Source organism: Mustela nivalis (genome assembly GCF_964662115.1).
Source record: "Mustela nivalis genome assembly, chromosome: 11".
Taxonomy (NCBI): Eukaryota; Metazoa; Chordata; class Mammalia; order Carnivora; family Mustelidae; genus Mustela; species Mustela nivalis.
Genome location: NC_139030.1, coordinates 1,122,551 through 1,139,010, shown reverse-complemented (window position 1 = coordinate 1,139,010; position 16,460 = coordinate 1,122,551). Strand labels below are relative to the sequence as shown.

Sequence of the window (16,460 nt, the reverse complement as noted above, 5' to 3'; positions counted from 1 at the left end):
TGCTGAGCAGAGAACCCAATGCGGGACTCGATCCCAGGCCCCCGGGATCATGACCCGAGCCGAAGGCAGAGGCTCAACCCACTGAGCCACCCAGGCGCCCCGTAAACATAGTTTAAATCATACCTAGGTGGGGGCGTCTAGGTGGCTCAGTGAGTAAAAACCCCTGCTTTCGGCTCAGGTCATGATCCCAGGGTCCTTCTATGGATGGAGCCCCGCATCAGGCTCTCTGCTCAGCAGGGAGCCTGCTTCCACCTCTCTCTCCCTGCCTGCCTCTCTGCCTACTTCTGTTCTCTCTCTGTGTCAAATAAATAAAATATTTTTAAAAAAATGATACCTAAATATCGTTCACCACAGAGACAACGCACTGATTACTTCTTTGTTGCAATCTTCTATATTCTCTGAAGTTGAAAACAGCATCGTTTTTCATCTGCCTACTTTTCTATGTATCATCCAAATGTTCCAACAAAGGCCTCTCAGCATCACTTTCCACGCGTTCAGATGTATCAGAATAATCCACCACCAATCAATTTTTTAAAAAGATTTTATTTTTAACCTCCACACTCAATGTGGGACTCAACCGACTAAACTAGACAGCCACCCCAATCAAATTTTTAAAATATTTAAGCGTTGAAAGAAATTCCACCATGTGATTTTGGAGTCACTAACCCAGCTTTCCATCCATGGGAGTTCCCAGGATCAGTCAGTCACTCTGCGCGTTTCCGCATTTCATCTAAACCTTCCCCGGCCTCACGACACTTCAGAGGTGAGGAAGCCGAGGCTCAGAAAGGCCAAATGACCAGACCCACCACGCGCGACAAAGAGATCCTCGTTGCCCTCAGAAAGCTCCACAACGCCATCCCCCCACTTGTGTTGGGCTTTCCAGAGGGCGACGCCACTCCCACCAGCCTCCATTCCGGGCCCGCCCACAGAGCCCTCTTCGGCCACGCCCCTTCCGTGGCCAAGACCCGCGCTTCTGCGCTTCCGGCGCGAGGGTACTTCCGGCTTCTGCGGGTGGTTCCGGGCGCGGTAAGGTCTGGCGTGGTGTTGAGATGGCGGCTGGTGGGAGCGACCCGCGGGCCGGCGACGTAGAGGAGGATGCCTCACAGCTTATCTTCCCCAAAGGTGGGGCTGGGACTGCAGGACTGCCCCTGCTGTCTTGCGTGATCGCCGCAGGCCTGGCGTTGCCCATGTGTCGTCCTAGGCGGGCAGCCGGGCGGGTCGCCTGCGCGGAGAGGGGCAGGGAGGATGGGGGATGCGGCGGTGAGAGGGGCCCCGGGCGGGGCCGCGGGCGGGCACCGCCGGGCTGCCTCGAGAGGGGCCTGTTGGATTCCACGCCTGCTACCCTGGAAACTTCGGCGCCCAGCTCCACTCTGCCCTTGAGCAGCCTCTTCCTACTTGTTTAAGTAATTTATTTTATCTGATAAACCGCGAAGTGCTGCAGGGATGTGGAAAGGATGAACGAAGCCGACAGTAGTTACAGTGGTAAGGACAGATTTTAATAAGTAATACACGATTGTAGGGGCCACTGGCTGGCTCAGTCCGTAGAGCATGCTAGTCTTTTTCTTTCTTCTTCTTCTTTTTTTTTTTTTTAAAGATTTATTTATTTATTTATTTGACAGAGAGATCACAAATAGACAGAGAGGCAGGCAGAGACAGAGAGAAGCAGGCTCCCTGCTGAGCAGAGAGCCCGACGCGGGACTCGATCCCAGGACCCCGAGATCATGACCTGAGCCGAAGGCAGCGGCTTAACCCACTGAGCCACCCAGGCGCCCTCTTTCTTCTTCTCTTCTTAAACATTTTACTTACTTATTTTGAGAGCGAGCGAGCTTGGGATTGGGGACGGGGGGCGGGGGGCGCGGAGAGGCGTGAGGCAGAGGACCCGGGGACGCAGGACGCTGATGTGACTTGCGCCGAAAACCGGCGCTTAAGGCCGGAGCCAGCGAGGCAACCCTAGTCTTCTAGTCTTTTTTTTTTTTTTTTAAAGATTTTATTTATTTATTTGACAGAGAGAAATCACAAGTAGATGGAGAGGCAGGAGAGAGGGAAGCAGGCTCTCCGCTGAGCAGAGCGCCCGATGCGGGACTCGATCCCAGGACTCTGAGATCATGACCTGAGCTGAAGGCAGCGGCTTAACCCACTGAGCCACCCAGGCGCCCGGTTAGCCTTCTAGTCTTGATCTCAGGATCATGAGCCTGGGCACCGAGACTGCTTTAAAAAAAAAAAAAGTTACTACACGATAGCAGTAGGGAAAGAGGCCAGCGTGTACCGAACTAAATTTTCTTTTTTTTTTTTTTTTTTTTAATTAAATTTTATGTATTTATTTGACAGAGACATCACGAGCAAGGGAACACAGGGCAATGGGAGAGGGAGAAGCAGGCTTGCCGCTGAGCAGGGACTCTATCCCAGGACCCTGGGAACACGACCTGAGCGGAAAGCAGTCACTTAACCAACCCAGACACCTGGGAGCTCCTGAACTCAATTTCTATTTGTAGAGAGGTGACTGGGAGTTTTAAAGGGGAAGTGGAGGGGCTAGCCGGGTCTCTAGGATCAAGGACGTGAAAAATTACTAAATGCGTGAAGGGGAAGTGATTGGTTCGTTTGAACCCATTTGGGTTTTTTAACTGGTGCTTATGTTTTTTTTTTTTAAGATTTTATTTATTTATTTATTTATTTATTTATTTGAAAGAGGCATAGCGAGAGAGGGGAACACAGCAGGGGGAGTGGGAAAGGAAGAAGCAGGCTTCCCACCAACCAGGGAGCCCGATGCAGGGCTGGATCCCAGGGACCCTGAAGTCATGACTTCAGCTGAAAACAGACAGACGCTTAATGTCTGAGCAAGCCAGGTGCCCCAGTACCTACCTGTTTTTAAATTATTTTGTACCTAGTAAAAAAAGTGAAACTCCACACCCTTTATCCAGAGGCAACACTGTAAACAATTTAGTGTTTATTCTTCCAAACTAGTTTTGTTTATTTATAAATAAATAAATATATACACACCCTTTTATTTTTAAGATGAAATTATGCAAATGAATGCTATAGCCTTTCAAAAATTTGACGATCTGTTGTGTAGTCCTTTTTCTTTCTTTTTTAAAACTCTATGCCCAATGTGGGGCTTGCACTCCTTGACTCTCATGACCTGAGATCAAGTGTCACATGTTCTACTGACTAAGCCAGCCAGGCACCTTGTCCTATTCTTTTATTTATTTTTTAATTTTTAAGATTTATTTATTTGTCAGAGAGAGCATGCACACACAAGCAGGGGGACCAGCGGGCAGAGGAGGCAGGGCAGGTGGTGGGAGAATCAGGCTCCCCGCTGAGCAAGGAGCCAGATGTGGGGCTCCAGATGATCCCAGGCCCCTGGGATCATGACCTGAACTGAAGGCAGATGCTTAACCAACTGAGGGTTTTCCTCTTTAAACCTAAGTTTGCACATTGGTATTCTTACTGGTCAAGAGAATTATTTTAGGGGCGTCTGGGTGGCTCAGTGGGTTAAGCCTCTGCCTATGGCTGGTCATGGTCTCAGGGTCCTGGGATCGAGGTCCAAATCAGGCTCTCTGCTCAGCAGGGAGCCTGCTTCCCTCTGTGTGTCTGCCTGCCTCTCTGCCTGCTTGTGATCTCTCTCTCTGTCAAATAAATAAAATCCTAAAAAAAAAAAAATTATTTTAAATGAGTATCAGGGGTGAACCCAAATGTCATCAACTGATGAGCAGATAAAGAAGATGTGGAATGGAATATTGTTCAGCCATAAAAAAGAATGGAATCTTGCCAATTGCAATAACGTGGATGGAGCTAGAGACCATTGTGCTAAGCATAGTAAGTCAGAGAAAGACAATCGTATGATCTTACTCATATGTGGAATTTAAGAAACAAAACAGATGAACATAGAGGGAAGAGGGAGCAAACCAGAAAACACTCTTCAGCTATAGAAAAAAAGAGGATTGCTGGAGAGGAGGTGGGGCGGGGGGGGAGTGGATTAAATGGGTGATGGGTAGAGGATATTTGTTGGGTGCCATGTGTAAGTGATGAATCACTTAACTATACCTGAAAATAATATACTGTATGTTAACTCACTGGAATTTAAATAAAAATTTGAAGCTAGGAAAAAATGAGTATGAAGATTTGTGTGATGGCAGATATTTGAAGTAGGTTTAGTTGGGAAACTAGAAGATTATGAAATCTAGAGGGGAGGGAGTTCTGGCCACAGGTCTAATGCCTAGTATGTAATAGGCAGTGATCTGGGTGAATGAGTAAATAGCAGATTTGTACAGGTACAAAAGTAGAACTTGGGACGCATTGTTAATGTGTTTCCAGTTACCCTAAAGTGCCCTCCCTAACATGTAATAATTCTTAAAATTGAGAATGTAATACTAGTATTATGGAACTAGGTTACCACCTCAAGGAAGCTAAAGAGGAGTAATTGTTGGCTGTGCTCTGTATTGAAATCAGTAAATGGCCTCATTAGGATAATGATGTGTAATTAGTTAATAGCACATCCGTATCAGGTTCTTTGATGTTAGAAACTGTCTCACCAGACTGAGCTAAGTTTTTGGTATTTTATGAACTCTACTGTGCCTTGATAGATCAGTCTAGACAGAGATAAAGCTGTGGGATATGAGGTCTCTGGATTCATGCAAGGACAAAAATTTGCTGTTAGTCTCAAGATAAAATGAACATTTAGACGCTGTCCTTTGAAGGAGTATTTTCAGCTGACATTTGTGCTTCTCACAAATAGAGTTTGAAACAGCTGAGACACTGCTAAATTCAGAGGTTCATATGCTTCTGGAGCATCGAAAGCAACAGAATGAGAGTGCAGAGGATGAACAGGAGCTTTCTGAGGTCTTCATGAAAACCTTAAATTACACAGCCCGTTTCAGTCGTTTCAAAAACAGAGAGACCATTGCCAGTGTCCGTAGGTGAGTGCTAAAAGAAAGTTTTTGTTAATCCAAACTGTTGAACATCTACATATAAAATGCTTTTGCCTCCACCACTGCCCTCCCATGGACATCATCTGTACCATTAATTTAAGAAAAATAATGTCTTTGTCAGAAATTTTTTTAATTGCTTGTAAGACCAAAATTCTCTTTGGCCACTTTTCCTTAAACCTGAAATCCCAGTGATCATTCTGCACCGTAACCACTGTTAGTTTATTCTTAGTCTTTCAGATCTTTTCCATGCATTCACATTCTAACGTTAAGCCTATAAAAAACAGCAGTGTTTGTGGGTTATTGTTGTTTTTAATAAAGTGAGGTAATTTATTACTCACCTGGAATGTCTTCAAGACCTCTATATGTTAATAAATATAAATCAGGAGAATTCTTTCTGAATCTTTGCCCTGTCTACCAGACAGCGGCTTTTAGCATTTTTTCCTAAGGCATTGCTTCTCAAATTGGGTGAGATGTAACTTGGAAAACTGATGTGCTAAGGCATATAGGAGACCATGGGAGAAACATATCTTCAGATACCAGTTTTATTTGATGGTAGGTGATTTAAAACATTTCTACATTAAAATAGATACCAGCATATTGTGGAATAAAACAAAAACATATATGTGAATTCTTTTTTTTTTTTTTTTAAGATTTTATTTATTTATTTGACAGAGAGAGATCACAAGCAGGCAGAGAGGCAGGCAGAGAGAGAGGAGGAAGCAGGCTCCCTGCTGAGCAGAGAGCCTGATGTGGGGCTCCATCCCAGGACCCTGAGATCATGGCCTGAGCCGAAGGCAGCGGCCCAACCACTGAGCCACTCAGGCGCCCCTATATGTGAATTCTTGAATTAAATTACAAAGCTTAAATCCTTGCAGATGCAGAAAGTCGCTTTAGCCTGTGACTGCAGGTTGCCTAAGGATACTTGTTTGCTCTGCTCCAGTGAAAATGCTTGAGAATTACTGTCCTTAGGAATAGCAGGTATACAAAAAAAAAAATGTATATACACAGATACTTTTTAGAGAGCTGTTTATCATAGCCAAGGTGGGGGGGAACCCAAAACATTCAGTAGTAACTAAATAAATTGTGAGAACTAATTTGTTGGGCTAATCTATTGTCATTCAAATTGTAGAAAATGGAAGTGTTCACATGTTAAGTGTGCAGAAAATGAAGGTGTGAGATTGTATATGAAGTATGTATATAATCTTTCAAAAAAGCAAGTGTGTGTATGTTCTAAAAAGTGTGGGTGTATACATGGAGAAAAGATTAGAGGGAAATGTGCAGAGTTTCCAAGCAAAACTACAAGCCGTTGGGTCTAGGAGATGACCTGGACACATTTATGAATAAAAGGTTTCAGTATTGTAAACATGTTGGTTCTCCCCAAATTAATGTATACATTTAGTGCCATTCTGCAACCTCAGGGGAATGGAAAAGGTGACTAATATAATGATCTTAAATTTTTAAAAAAAAATTTTTTTTAAGATTTTATTTATTTATTTGACAGAGATCACAAGTAGGCAGAGAGGCAGGCAGAGAGAGGGAGGAGGAAGCAGGCTTCCTGCTGAGCAGAGAGCCCAATGCGGAGCTCGATCCCAGGACCGAGGAGGAGGGGACCAAAGGAGAAATATTTTAAAACAAAGTTCGGGGTGCCTGGGTGGCTCAGTGGGTTAAAGCCTCTGCCTTCGGCTCAGGTCATGATCCCAGGGTCCTGGGATCGAGTCCCACATCGGGCTCTCTGCTCAGCAGGGAGCCTGCTTCCTCCTCTCTCTGACTGCCTCTCTGCCTACTTGTGATCTCTCTCTGTCAAATAAATAAAATCTTTAAAAAAAAAAAATAAAAAATAAAAAATAAAATGGTGAATTGGGGTGCCTGGGTGGCTCAGTGGTTAAGCCGCTGCCTTCGGCTCAGGTCATGATCTCAGGGTCCTGGGATCGAGTCCCGCGTCGGGCTCTCTGCTCAGCAGGGAGCCTGCTTCCTCCTCTCTCTCTCTCTCTGCCTGCCTCTCTGCCTACTTGTGATTTCTCTCTGTCAAATAAATAAATAAAATCTTTAAAAAAATAAAATAAAATAAAATGGTGAATTGAAGGGACACCTGGGCGGCTCTGTCAGTTGAGCATCGGACTCTTGCTTTAGATTCATGTTCTCAAGGTCATGAGAATGCACCCCACGTTGGCCTCTGTGCTCAGCAAGGAGTTGGCTTGAAATTCTCTGCCTCTCCCTCTGTCTCTCCCCACTTGCTCATTGTCTCTGAAATAAATTTTTAAAAGAGGGAAAAGACTTGATTAAAAAAATAAATAAAAAATAAAAGGGTGAATAATTGGAAACAATTGAAATGTTCAACAGCTGGAAATTTGACATATAAATTATAGCACAGTCATTCAGCGGAATGCTGTGTTCAAGGTGGAGTTACATGTAGTACTAATGTGGAAAACAGCTGGTGTTATTGAGTGAAAAAAAATCACAGAATAACATTTGTTACAATTCCTTTTGTTTTTGTTTTTTTAATTACATTCTTTCTCAAAAAAAATTTTTTTTTCTTTCTTTTATAATATAAAGAGGAGTGGTAGTGGATCTCCATGATAGTGTTAACGCTAGTTTTTTCTGGATAGGGTTTCAGATTATTTTCACCTTTTGGGGATTTCTTTGTATTGTTTATAAATGAGAATTTTTCATTTTACAACAAAATCCTCCACACAGATACATATAGTACTTTGTAAATCTTTTCCCGTGTAACTAAGTTTATAATATTTTCCTTAGTAAATGAATATAGCTTCACTAAGTGGCAGAAAGTTATGAAACTGAATGTGTCAATTTTTATTCTAAAACAGATAAGTGTTTGGAACAGTACACTAAGATAATTACTTGATTTTGTGTAGGTAGTGATATGGATAGCTTATTTTTCTGTCCTTTATCTTTGAAATTTTATATACCTAATATGCTTGTAATAGAATAATAAACACAGTAAATATTTTGTTTCTGAACAGATAATTAAGGTCTCTGAAACCAAATTTATCATGGATGACCTCTACTTTTTTTTAAAGATTTTATTTATTTGAGAGAGAGAGAAGCAGACTCCCCACTGAGCAGAGAGCCTGATGTGGGACTTGATCCCAAGGACTTTTGAAATTATGACCTGAGCCAGAGGCAAATGCTTAATGGACAGCCATCCAGATGTCCGGGATGAGCTCTGTTTTAAGAGCTAAATGTGTAAGAAGCCAAGATAGGATTTGACAATGTTTTATATAATTTGAACTAGAATTGCATTTAAAATAAGACAGTTTATACATATTAGTACAACATAAGGTATGCCTATATATTTTTTTAGATTTGTGTTGGTTTTGTTCTGTTGTAGGTAAGTTTTAAAAAGAATTTCCTCCGGGCGCCTGGGTGGCTCAGTGGGTTAAGCCACTGCCTTCGGCTCAGGTCATGATCTCAGGGTGCTGGGATCGAGTCCCGCATCGGGCTCTCTGCTCAGCAGGGAGCCTGCTTCCCTCTCTCTCTCTCCACCTGCCTCTCTGTCTACTTGTGATTTCTCTCTGTCAAATAAATAAATAAAATCTTTAAAAAAAAAAAATAAATAAATAAATAAAAAGAATTTCCTCCAAGTCAGAAATACACAAACATTATGTGTTTGACATAAAATTAATGACGAAAGAAGCAAGGCAGAGTGATAAGAGCAGAGAATAGCAAAATAAATTTTTGGGGGAAAGGGTTGTATAGTCTGTAAGGTATATAATGACTTTTTTTTTTCTTTTTCTTCTTTTTTTTTTTTAGAGTTTATTTATTTATTTGACAGACAGGGATCACAAGTAGGCAGAGAGAGACAGGGAAGCAGGCTCCCTGCTGAGCAAAGAGCCCCACGTGGGGCTCAATCCTAGGACCCTGGGATCATGAACTGAGCGGAAGGCAGAGGCTTAGCCCACTAAGCCACTCAGGCGCCCCTATATAATGACTTTTCAAAGTTATACTAGCAAGGGGTTCTCAGGCCTGATGTGCTCTGCTCACGTTTGTTGTCTGCCTGATTTTATTTTAACTTCCTGTTCTCCAGGCATAGGAATAGGATGTGATTCGAAAGTGGGATTTTGCAGCCAAGCTAACCATATAGAAAGATTGCAGGTTATCAGACACATGAAAAAAGGTTCATCATCACTAGCCAGGGAGATTCAAATGAAAAACCACATTGAGATATCACCTTACACCAGTTAGAATGGCCAAAATTAGCAAGACAGGAAACAACATGTGTTGGAGAGGATGCGGAGAAAGGGGAACCCTCTTATACTGTTGGTGTGAATGCAAGTTGGTGCAGCCTCTTTGGAGAACAGTGTGGAGATTCCTCAAGAAATTAAAAATAGAACTTCCCTATGACCCTGCCATTGCACTACTGGGTATTTACCCCAAAGGTCCAGATGTAGTGAAAAGAAGGGCCATCTGTACCCCAGTATTCATAGCAGCAATGGCCGTGGTCGCCAAACTGTGGAAAGAACCAAGATGTCCTTCAATGGACGAATGGTTAAGGAAGATGTGGTCCATATACACTATGGAGTATTATGCCGCCATCAGAAAGGATGAATACCCAACTTTTGTAGCAACATGGATGGGACTGGAAGAGATTATGCTGAGTGAAATAAGTCAAGTAGAGTCAATTATATGGTTTCACTTGTTTGTGGAGCATAACAAATAGCATGGAGGACATGGGAAGTTAGAGAAGAGAAGGGAGTTGGGGTAAATTGGAAGGGGAGGTGAACCATGAGAGACTATGGACTCTGAAAAACAATCTGAGGTGTTTGAAGTGGCAGGTGGGGGGGGAGGTTGGGGGAACCAGGTGGTGGGTATTAGGGCACGGATTGCATGGAGCACTGGGTGTGGTGTAAAAATAATGAATACTGTTATGCTGAAAATAAAAATAAAAGAAAGATTGCAGGTGCTTTACTTTTTTCTTACTTGCTAAGTACCTTTGATTATCTTTTTCCTACTCACCAATCTTTGATTTTTTTTGTTTGTTTGTTTTGTTTTGTTTTGATTTTCTTCCACATGGTCAGCTTGTTGCTCCAGAAGAAGCTTCATAAGTTTGAGTTGGCCTGTTTGGCCAACCTTTGCCCAGAGACTGCTGAGGAATCAAAGGCGCTGATCCCAAGGTTAGTACTATCACTGTGCTAAGTTCTTTATATTACTTTCTCCTACAAGTAGAATTACTGTTTCTAAAAGGTGTGTGCATTTAAAATTGGGGCATATAGTGCCAACATTGAATGGAGTGCCTTCTTTAACAGGGTATGAACATGATGGTTTTATTGCAAACCAACTGTTAGCAAACATGTGGAACAGCTGGATTTCTCACACTGGTGGTAAGAGTGCAAATTAGTATAGTCACTTTGAAGAGCAATTTAACTACATCTTGAGTTAAAGATGATTATACCCTAAAACCCGAAAATCCATTCTTGGGTACTTGCCTAAAAGCAGCTCATGCAGTTCCATAAGAAGACATGTATCCTAATGTTTATTACTGCAGTGCTAGTGATAACAGAAACTTGACAGTCTGTCAGTAAACAAGAGGATGGATAAATAAATCATTTATGTAGCAATGAAGAAATTAATGAACTGGAGCAACATGGAATAATAACAGATACCAAGGGACACTTGGATGGCTCAGTCTGTTAATAAGCGTTTGCCTTTAGCGCAGGTCATGATCCCAGAGTCCTGGGATCAAGTCCCATATTGGGCTCCTTGCTCAGTGGGGAGCCTGCTTCTCCCTCTGCCTTCTGCTCCCCTGCTTGTGCTCTCTCTCTGACAAATAAATAAAATCTTAAAAACAAAAACAAATACCAAAATCAATTTGAAGTGAAAAAAATTTCAGAAGGAAATGATGCCATTTCCTATAAGGTTTAAAAACAGTGCTGTGTATGGCTTATAGATACATTTATGTATGTATATAGTAAGTATAAAAATATGATTAGGAATGGTAAGTACAAATTTAGGAAAATGGTTAATTCTGGGGAAGGTATTGCTCTAGGGGAGCATACACAGAGCCATTAACTTTTTCCTGTTGTGTTTGTTAAAGAAATTTTAGATCAGGGGCACCTGGGTAGCTCGGTGGGTTAAAGCCTCTGCCTTTAGCTCGGGTCATGATCCCAGAGTCCTGAGATTGAGCTCCGCATCGGGCTCTCTGCTTGGCAGGGAGCCAGCTTCCCTCTTTCTCTGCCTGCTTGTGATCTCTGTCTGTCAAATAAATAAATAAAACCTTAAAAAAAAAAAATTTAAATCAGGCAGAGGTAATGTTAACTTACTGTCTACACTTTCTTAAATCTCTGAAATACTTTATATGTTTTTAAAAGAACGGCAGAAATACAGCTGAAAGGTAAAGGTGTATGTTTATAGGAGAAGTGGACAAGTGGTGCTCAAAGATTAGTGTGCTAGGGGGGCCTGGGTGGCTCAGTGGGTTAAAGCCTCTGTCTTCGGCTTAGGACATGATCTCAGCGTCCTGGGATTGAGCCCTGCATCGGGCTTTCCGCTCAGCGGGGAGCCTGCTTCCCTTCCTCTGTCTCTGCCTCTCTGCCTACTTGTGATCTCTGTCAAATAAATAAAATCTTTTAAAAAAGGGGGGGGGCGCCTGGGTGGCTCAGTTGGTTGGACGACTGCCTTCGGCTCAGGTCATGATCCTGGAGTCCCAGGATCGAGTCCCATATCAGGCTCCCAGCTCCATGGGGAGTCTGCTTCTCCCTCTGACTTTCTCTTCGCTCATGTTCTCGCTCACTGTCTCTCTCTTAAATAAATAAATAAAATCTTTAAAAAAAAAAAAAGATTAGTGTGCTAAAAAAGAATATGTTGTCCCTCACTGAGACACTCATTTGTTTTGGTTTCCTTCTTGTAGCCTGGAGGGTCGGTTTGAAGATGAAGAGTTACAGCAGATTCTTGATGACATCCAGACCAAGCGCAGCTTTCAATATTAATCTCCAAATACCACTCTGCTGCTGAAGGAACTACATCTCAAGCCCAGCACCAGTGTCCTGGTGTTTGGAGTTAACTTACATAGAAATTCCATTGCCAAAGACATTTGGGCTGCCTTTGGATAGAACAACCCAGCTTAGTCTTGGTTTAGGTTGCTATTTCAGACTTGACTATTGAACCATGGTAACCTGACCTTGCCTCTGGGAAGGGTGAGGTGGGGTGATGCGCATATAAGCTACACTACTGACTACCTCATGCCATGGTTTTGGCCCCTGTGTTTTAAAATAGGTTTTAAGATTTTATTTTTTTAAGTAATCTCTACCCCCCGGTGTGGGGCTTGAATTTAAACTACCCCAAGATCTAGAGTGGCGTGCTCCACTGATTGAGCCAGCTAAGCACCCCTTTTTAAAGATTTTATTTTTTTAGCCCACATGTTATTTTTGATTCCTAAGATTTCATGTTTTAATTTCAATTTGTTTGTAGTTTTTGAAACTACAGGAAACGATAGTCTTACCTAAATGCAAAAGGAAGAATTAAGGGGCATTGGCTGACTTGGTAGAGCACGTGACTCAATCTTGGGGAGTTCAAGCCCCACATTGGGCATGGAGCCTAGAAGCAAAAACAAGCAAAAAAAAAAAAAAAAACCCCGAATATAAATGCAAAAGGAAGAATTAAACCAGCCCTGTACCATCATCTGAAATCCTTACAGAAAAGATGATACACTAATGACTGAGACAAAGACTATACTTTCAGGGATCATTTCTATAGTTTGTTACTAATGACTGAGACAGCATTGGCATCATAGTGCTTAACCCAGAAGTCAAAGAAGAAGCTCACCATGGGAAGCAGTTACACCCAGGATAACTGCCAAGCATGGAGGGCCCTAACATAACCTTGATCAGTACTTGACCTTTTTTCTTAGACTGTTGAAGAATGTAGATTCGGAGGCAGTGGTCCTAAAGTACTATTTCTCACTCCTAAATTAAGATTTTTTTTTTCCTTTAGTGGCCAGACTTGAGGGTCTGAACACTTTGAAGACAGACTCCTTGGATGGGGCATCCAGTCCAAACCTTTTTCTTGCTACTTAGTGGCAGGTGATCTCTGATGGGGGGGTGATTGTCTATTTTCATAGGAAGGAAAGCGGAGAGTGTGCACAAAGAAAGCATGCATGTAAGCTAGTAGATTTGGTCATGTGAAGACAAGTATCACTAAGTTCACTAAACTACAGATACTCCCCAGGAACCACATGGTTGGAGCAGGGAGAGAAGTGGGGGTGATGTTCCCAGATGAGGGAAGAGGGTCATGGCAGGCAGTAGAAACAAAAACACCCCACCAAATGGATCAGGTACCATAAAAATGTCCATACTCTAACCTAGTGATTGTATTTCTGGAAAATGTATACCAAATATCAGAACACAGAGGAAGCTCTATATGTCAGGAAATTGTTCTTTTTCCAGTAGAGAAATAGTATGGTATGTTATGGTTACTTGTCCATGGACTATTTCTCACCTATTTAACAGGTGAACTTTTTCAGAAGCTAAATGGCTTACAGCCAAAATACTTGGATTCAGATGGACATTGAGGACATTCTGCTACATGAAATGTGAGACAAATACCATATAATCTCACTTATATGTGGAATCTAAAAAACCCAAACTCAGAAGAAACAGAACGGATTGGTGGTTGTCAAAGGATGAAGGGAGGGGTGTGAAATGGGTAAAGGTGGTCAAAAGGTACAGACTCCTAGTTATAAGATTAATAAGGCATGGGGACATAATACACAGCATGCTGACCATAGTTAATAATACTGTATTGTAGGGATGCCTGGTGACTCAGTTGATTAAGTATCTGGTTCTTGGTTTCAACTTAGGTCATCTCCTTGGTCATGGGACCAGGCCCTTGTTGGACTCTACACTCAGCAGGGAGTCTGCTTGAAGATTCCCTGCCTCTACACCCCACTTTCACATGCCCTCTCTCTTCTCTCTAAAATAAATAATTAAAAAAGTACTGTATCATATATTTGAAAGTACATATATATGTACATATATATAACTTCACTGTAATATATAATCAATACAATGTTCTATGTCAGTTACTTCAATAAGGCTGGGAAAATACATAAAACTTTTAAAAAATTTTTGATTTGGGGGCACCTAGTTGTTTCAGGCAGAAGAGCATGTGACTCCTGATCTTGGGTTGTGAGTTGGAGATCCCTCCATGTTGGGTGGGAAGACTACTTAAAATAAATTTTTAAGGGACGCCTGGGTGGCTCAGTTGGTTAAGCGGCTGCCTTCGGCTCAGGTCATGATCCCAGCGTCCTGGGATCGAGTCCCACATCGGGCTCCTTGCTTGGCGGGGAGCCTGCTTCTCCCTCTGCCTCTGCCTGCCACTCTGTCTGCCTGTACTTGCTCTCGCTTCTCTCTCTAGGACAAATGAATAAATAAAATCTTTTAAAAAAAAATTTTTTTTTTTAATTTGACTTAAAGTAAAAATGAGACACTTGAATAAACATACAAAAGGGGTAAACATTTGTGCCTTTTTTTTTTAAGCAGTTTTTTGTTTTGTTTTGAGATTTATTTATTTATGTATTTATTTGACAGATGGAGATCACAAGTAGGCAAATAGGCTCCCCGTTGAGCAGAGAGCCCGATTTGGGGTTCGATCCCAGGGTCCTGGGATCACGACCCAAGCCACAGGCAGAGGCTTTAACCCACTGAACCACCCAGGTGCCCCAAAATCTGTGCTTCTAAAAGGGACCTCTGAGGGACACCTGGGTGGGTCAGTTGGTTAAGCAGCTGCCTTCGGCTCAGGTCATGATCCCAGCGTCCTGGGATCGAGTCCCACATCCGGCTCCTTGCCCTGCAGGGGGCCTGCCTCTCCCTCTGACTCTGCCAGCCACTCTGCCTGTGCTCTCTCTCTCTCTTTCTCTCTCTGACAAATAAAATCTTTTTAAAATAAAATAAAAGGGACCTCCGATAATTGAACTTGCCTTCTCATCCAGGTCAGTTTACCTCAGCCTAGACAGGAGGGTGCTAAGGGCTCAACCCCCCTTCCCCTTAGGGACTTGGGAGCTATGGATCTCAGGCCTGCTGGCCTCTTGCTGGGCCTGCACTCCCCTGGATAGACGGGGGCAAAAGACTTCAGCTACCTCCACTCATACCCAGTCCGCCTTTGGGCTCTCTGAACAGTACAAATTGGCCAGAGGCCAAAGCAGAGAGAATAAGCCCCAATAAAGCCTTCCAGGCAAGGCTTTATTGTCGCTTATGCTCCTGCACAAAGGAGGCAACACAAGGAATGAGTCCTCAGGCTGGCTCCCAGAGAAAAGGTTACCCAGAGAGCTTTAGAGAGACTCCAGGCAGCAAATGAATGGCAGTAGGAGCAGGAATTATTCCCCTGCCCCACACTTGCATATTTAAATAAAGTTCATGCTATACGTGCTGCCCACGTCTAATTAGCATATTACGTTTCCGCCCCTTGGGCGCGAGTTTTAGTATTACAACGAGAGATAAAGTCTGTGAAAGGTGGGGATTGGCATCCATCTTAGCGCTGATCGGTTTGGTCCAGCCCTCCCAGTGGTCTTTCCTCTTGGGGAATAGCCTACTTTTTCCTGTGAGCTCTTTTACTCGGGGCAGCTCAGCTTTTCCTTCAGACCCAGCTGAAGAAAGCTGGATTTTGTGGTTAGGGGTGAAGGGAAGTGAGTCCAATGCCCTGTCTCACAAGGCCCCTGAGAAGGCGTTAGCAGTTTCAGGGCCTCCTCTTCTGGTGCCAACGTGCTGTTGTCCCTCTTAGTCCCCCACATCCCCTGTACCCCGAACTCGCAGCTGGGGGAACCTCAGCTCTGCATCTGGTATCATGAATTTTCTTTATTTGCATTTCAGGATCTGATGAAGATGATGGCAGCTCTATATGCCTCTGTAAAGTGGAGAAACAAAACCGTTAGCCCTATGTCCTGTTCTTGGTGGATAAAATGGGCTGGTTTAAATAATCACAATCAGGGGTGCCTGGGTGGCTCAGGCGATAAGCGTCTGCCTTCCTCTCAGGTCATGATCCCAGGGTCGAGGGATCCAGCCCCAATTTTCTGCTCATCGGGAAGCCTGCTTCTCCCTCTCCCACTCCCCCTGCTTGTGTTTCCTCTCTCTTTCAAGTAAATAAATTAAATCTTTTTTTAAAAAAATAAAAATAATCATAATCATACCTTGTTTCGTTATGTAAGATTGCACAGAGGCTGGGCTTCTGAGTGGCTCAGTGGGTTAATAGTCTGCTTTCAGTTCAGGTCATGATTTTCAGCTCAGGTCATGATGTAGCATCTAGTCCTGCATCAGGCTCAGAGCCTGCTTCTCCCTTGTCCCAACCCTCCCCCCAACTTGTGCGCACTCCTTCTGTCTGTTTATCTTTCTCTCTCTCAAAAATAACTAAATAATTATTTTGTTGTTTTAAAAAGATTGCACAGAGGTAGAGCTTAGCAAAACTGGAATTCTGACTAGGCTCTAATCAGACCTCCTCAGAAACTTGCTTCTGCCAGTTTCTAATTTTCAATGAGCAGGGGTGTTTTGTTTTAAGATTTTATTTACTTATTTGAGGGAGGAAGGTCAGAGA

At 43.0% G+C, this 16,460-nt stretch overlaps 1 protein-coding gene across 6 annotated transcripts; it reads left to right on the top strand.

Moving 5' to 3' along the window:
* The first annotated feature begins 949 nt into the window (after positions 1 to 949).
* Positions 950 to 16,044, top strand: POLR2D (RNA polymerase II subunit D). Of its 6 annotated transcripts, none has more exons than XM_082690347.1 (5): positions 1,007 to 1,122; positions 1,434 to 1,482; positions 4,733 to 4,913; positions 9,962 to 10,057; positions 15,743 to 15,811. In XM_082690347.1, the coding sequence occupies exons 1-5, from the start codon at positions 1,096 to 1,098 to the stop codon at positions 15,747 to 15,749; spliced, it is 360 nt and encodes a 119-aa protein (XP_082546473.1). In that variant the 5' UTR covers positions 1,007 to 1,095; the 3' UTR covers positions 15,750 to 15,811. The 6 variants fall into 6 exon arrangements, 5 of the variants coding, with proteins under 5 accessions (XP_082546476.1, XP_082546474.1, XP_082546475.1 ...); XM_082690346.1 differs by lacking the exon at positions 15,743 to 15,811 and adding an exon at positions 11,788 to 11,962; XM_082690350.1 differs by lacking the exons at positions 1,434 to 1,482; positions 15,743 to 15,811 and adding an exon at positions 11,788 to 12,289 and having other exon boundaries at positions 950 to 1,122.
* The last annotated feature ends 416 nt before the right edge of the window (positions 16,045 to 16,460 follow it).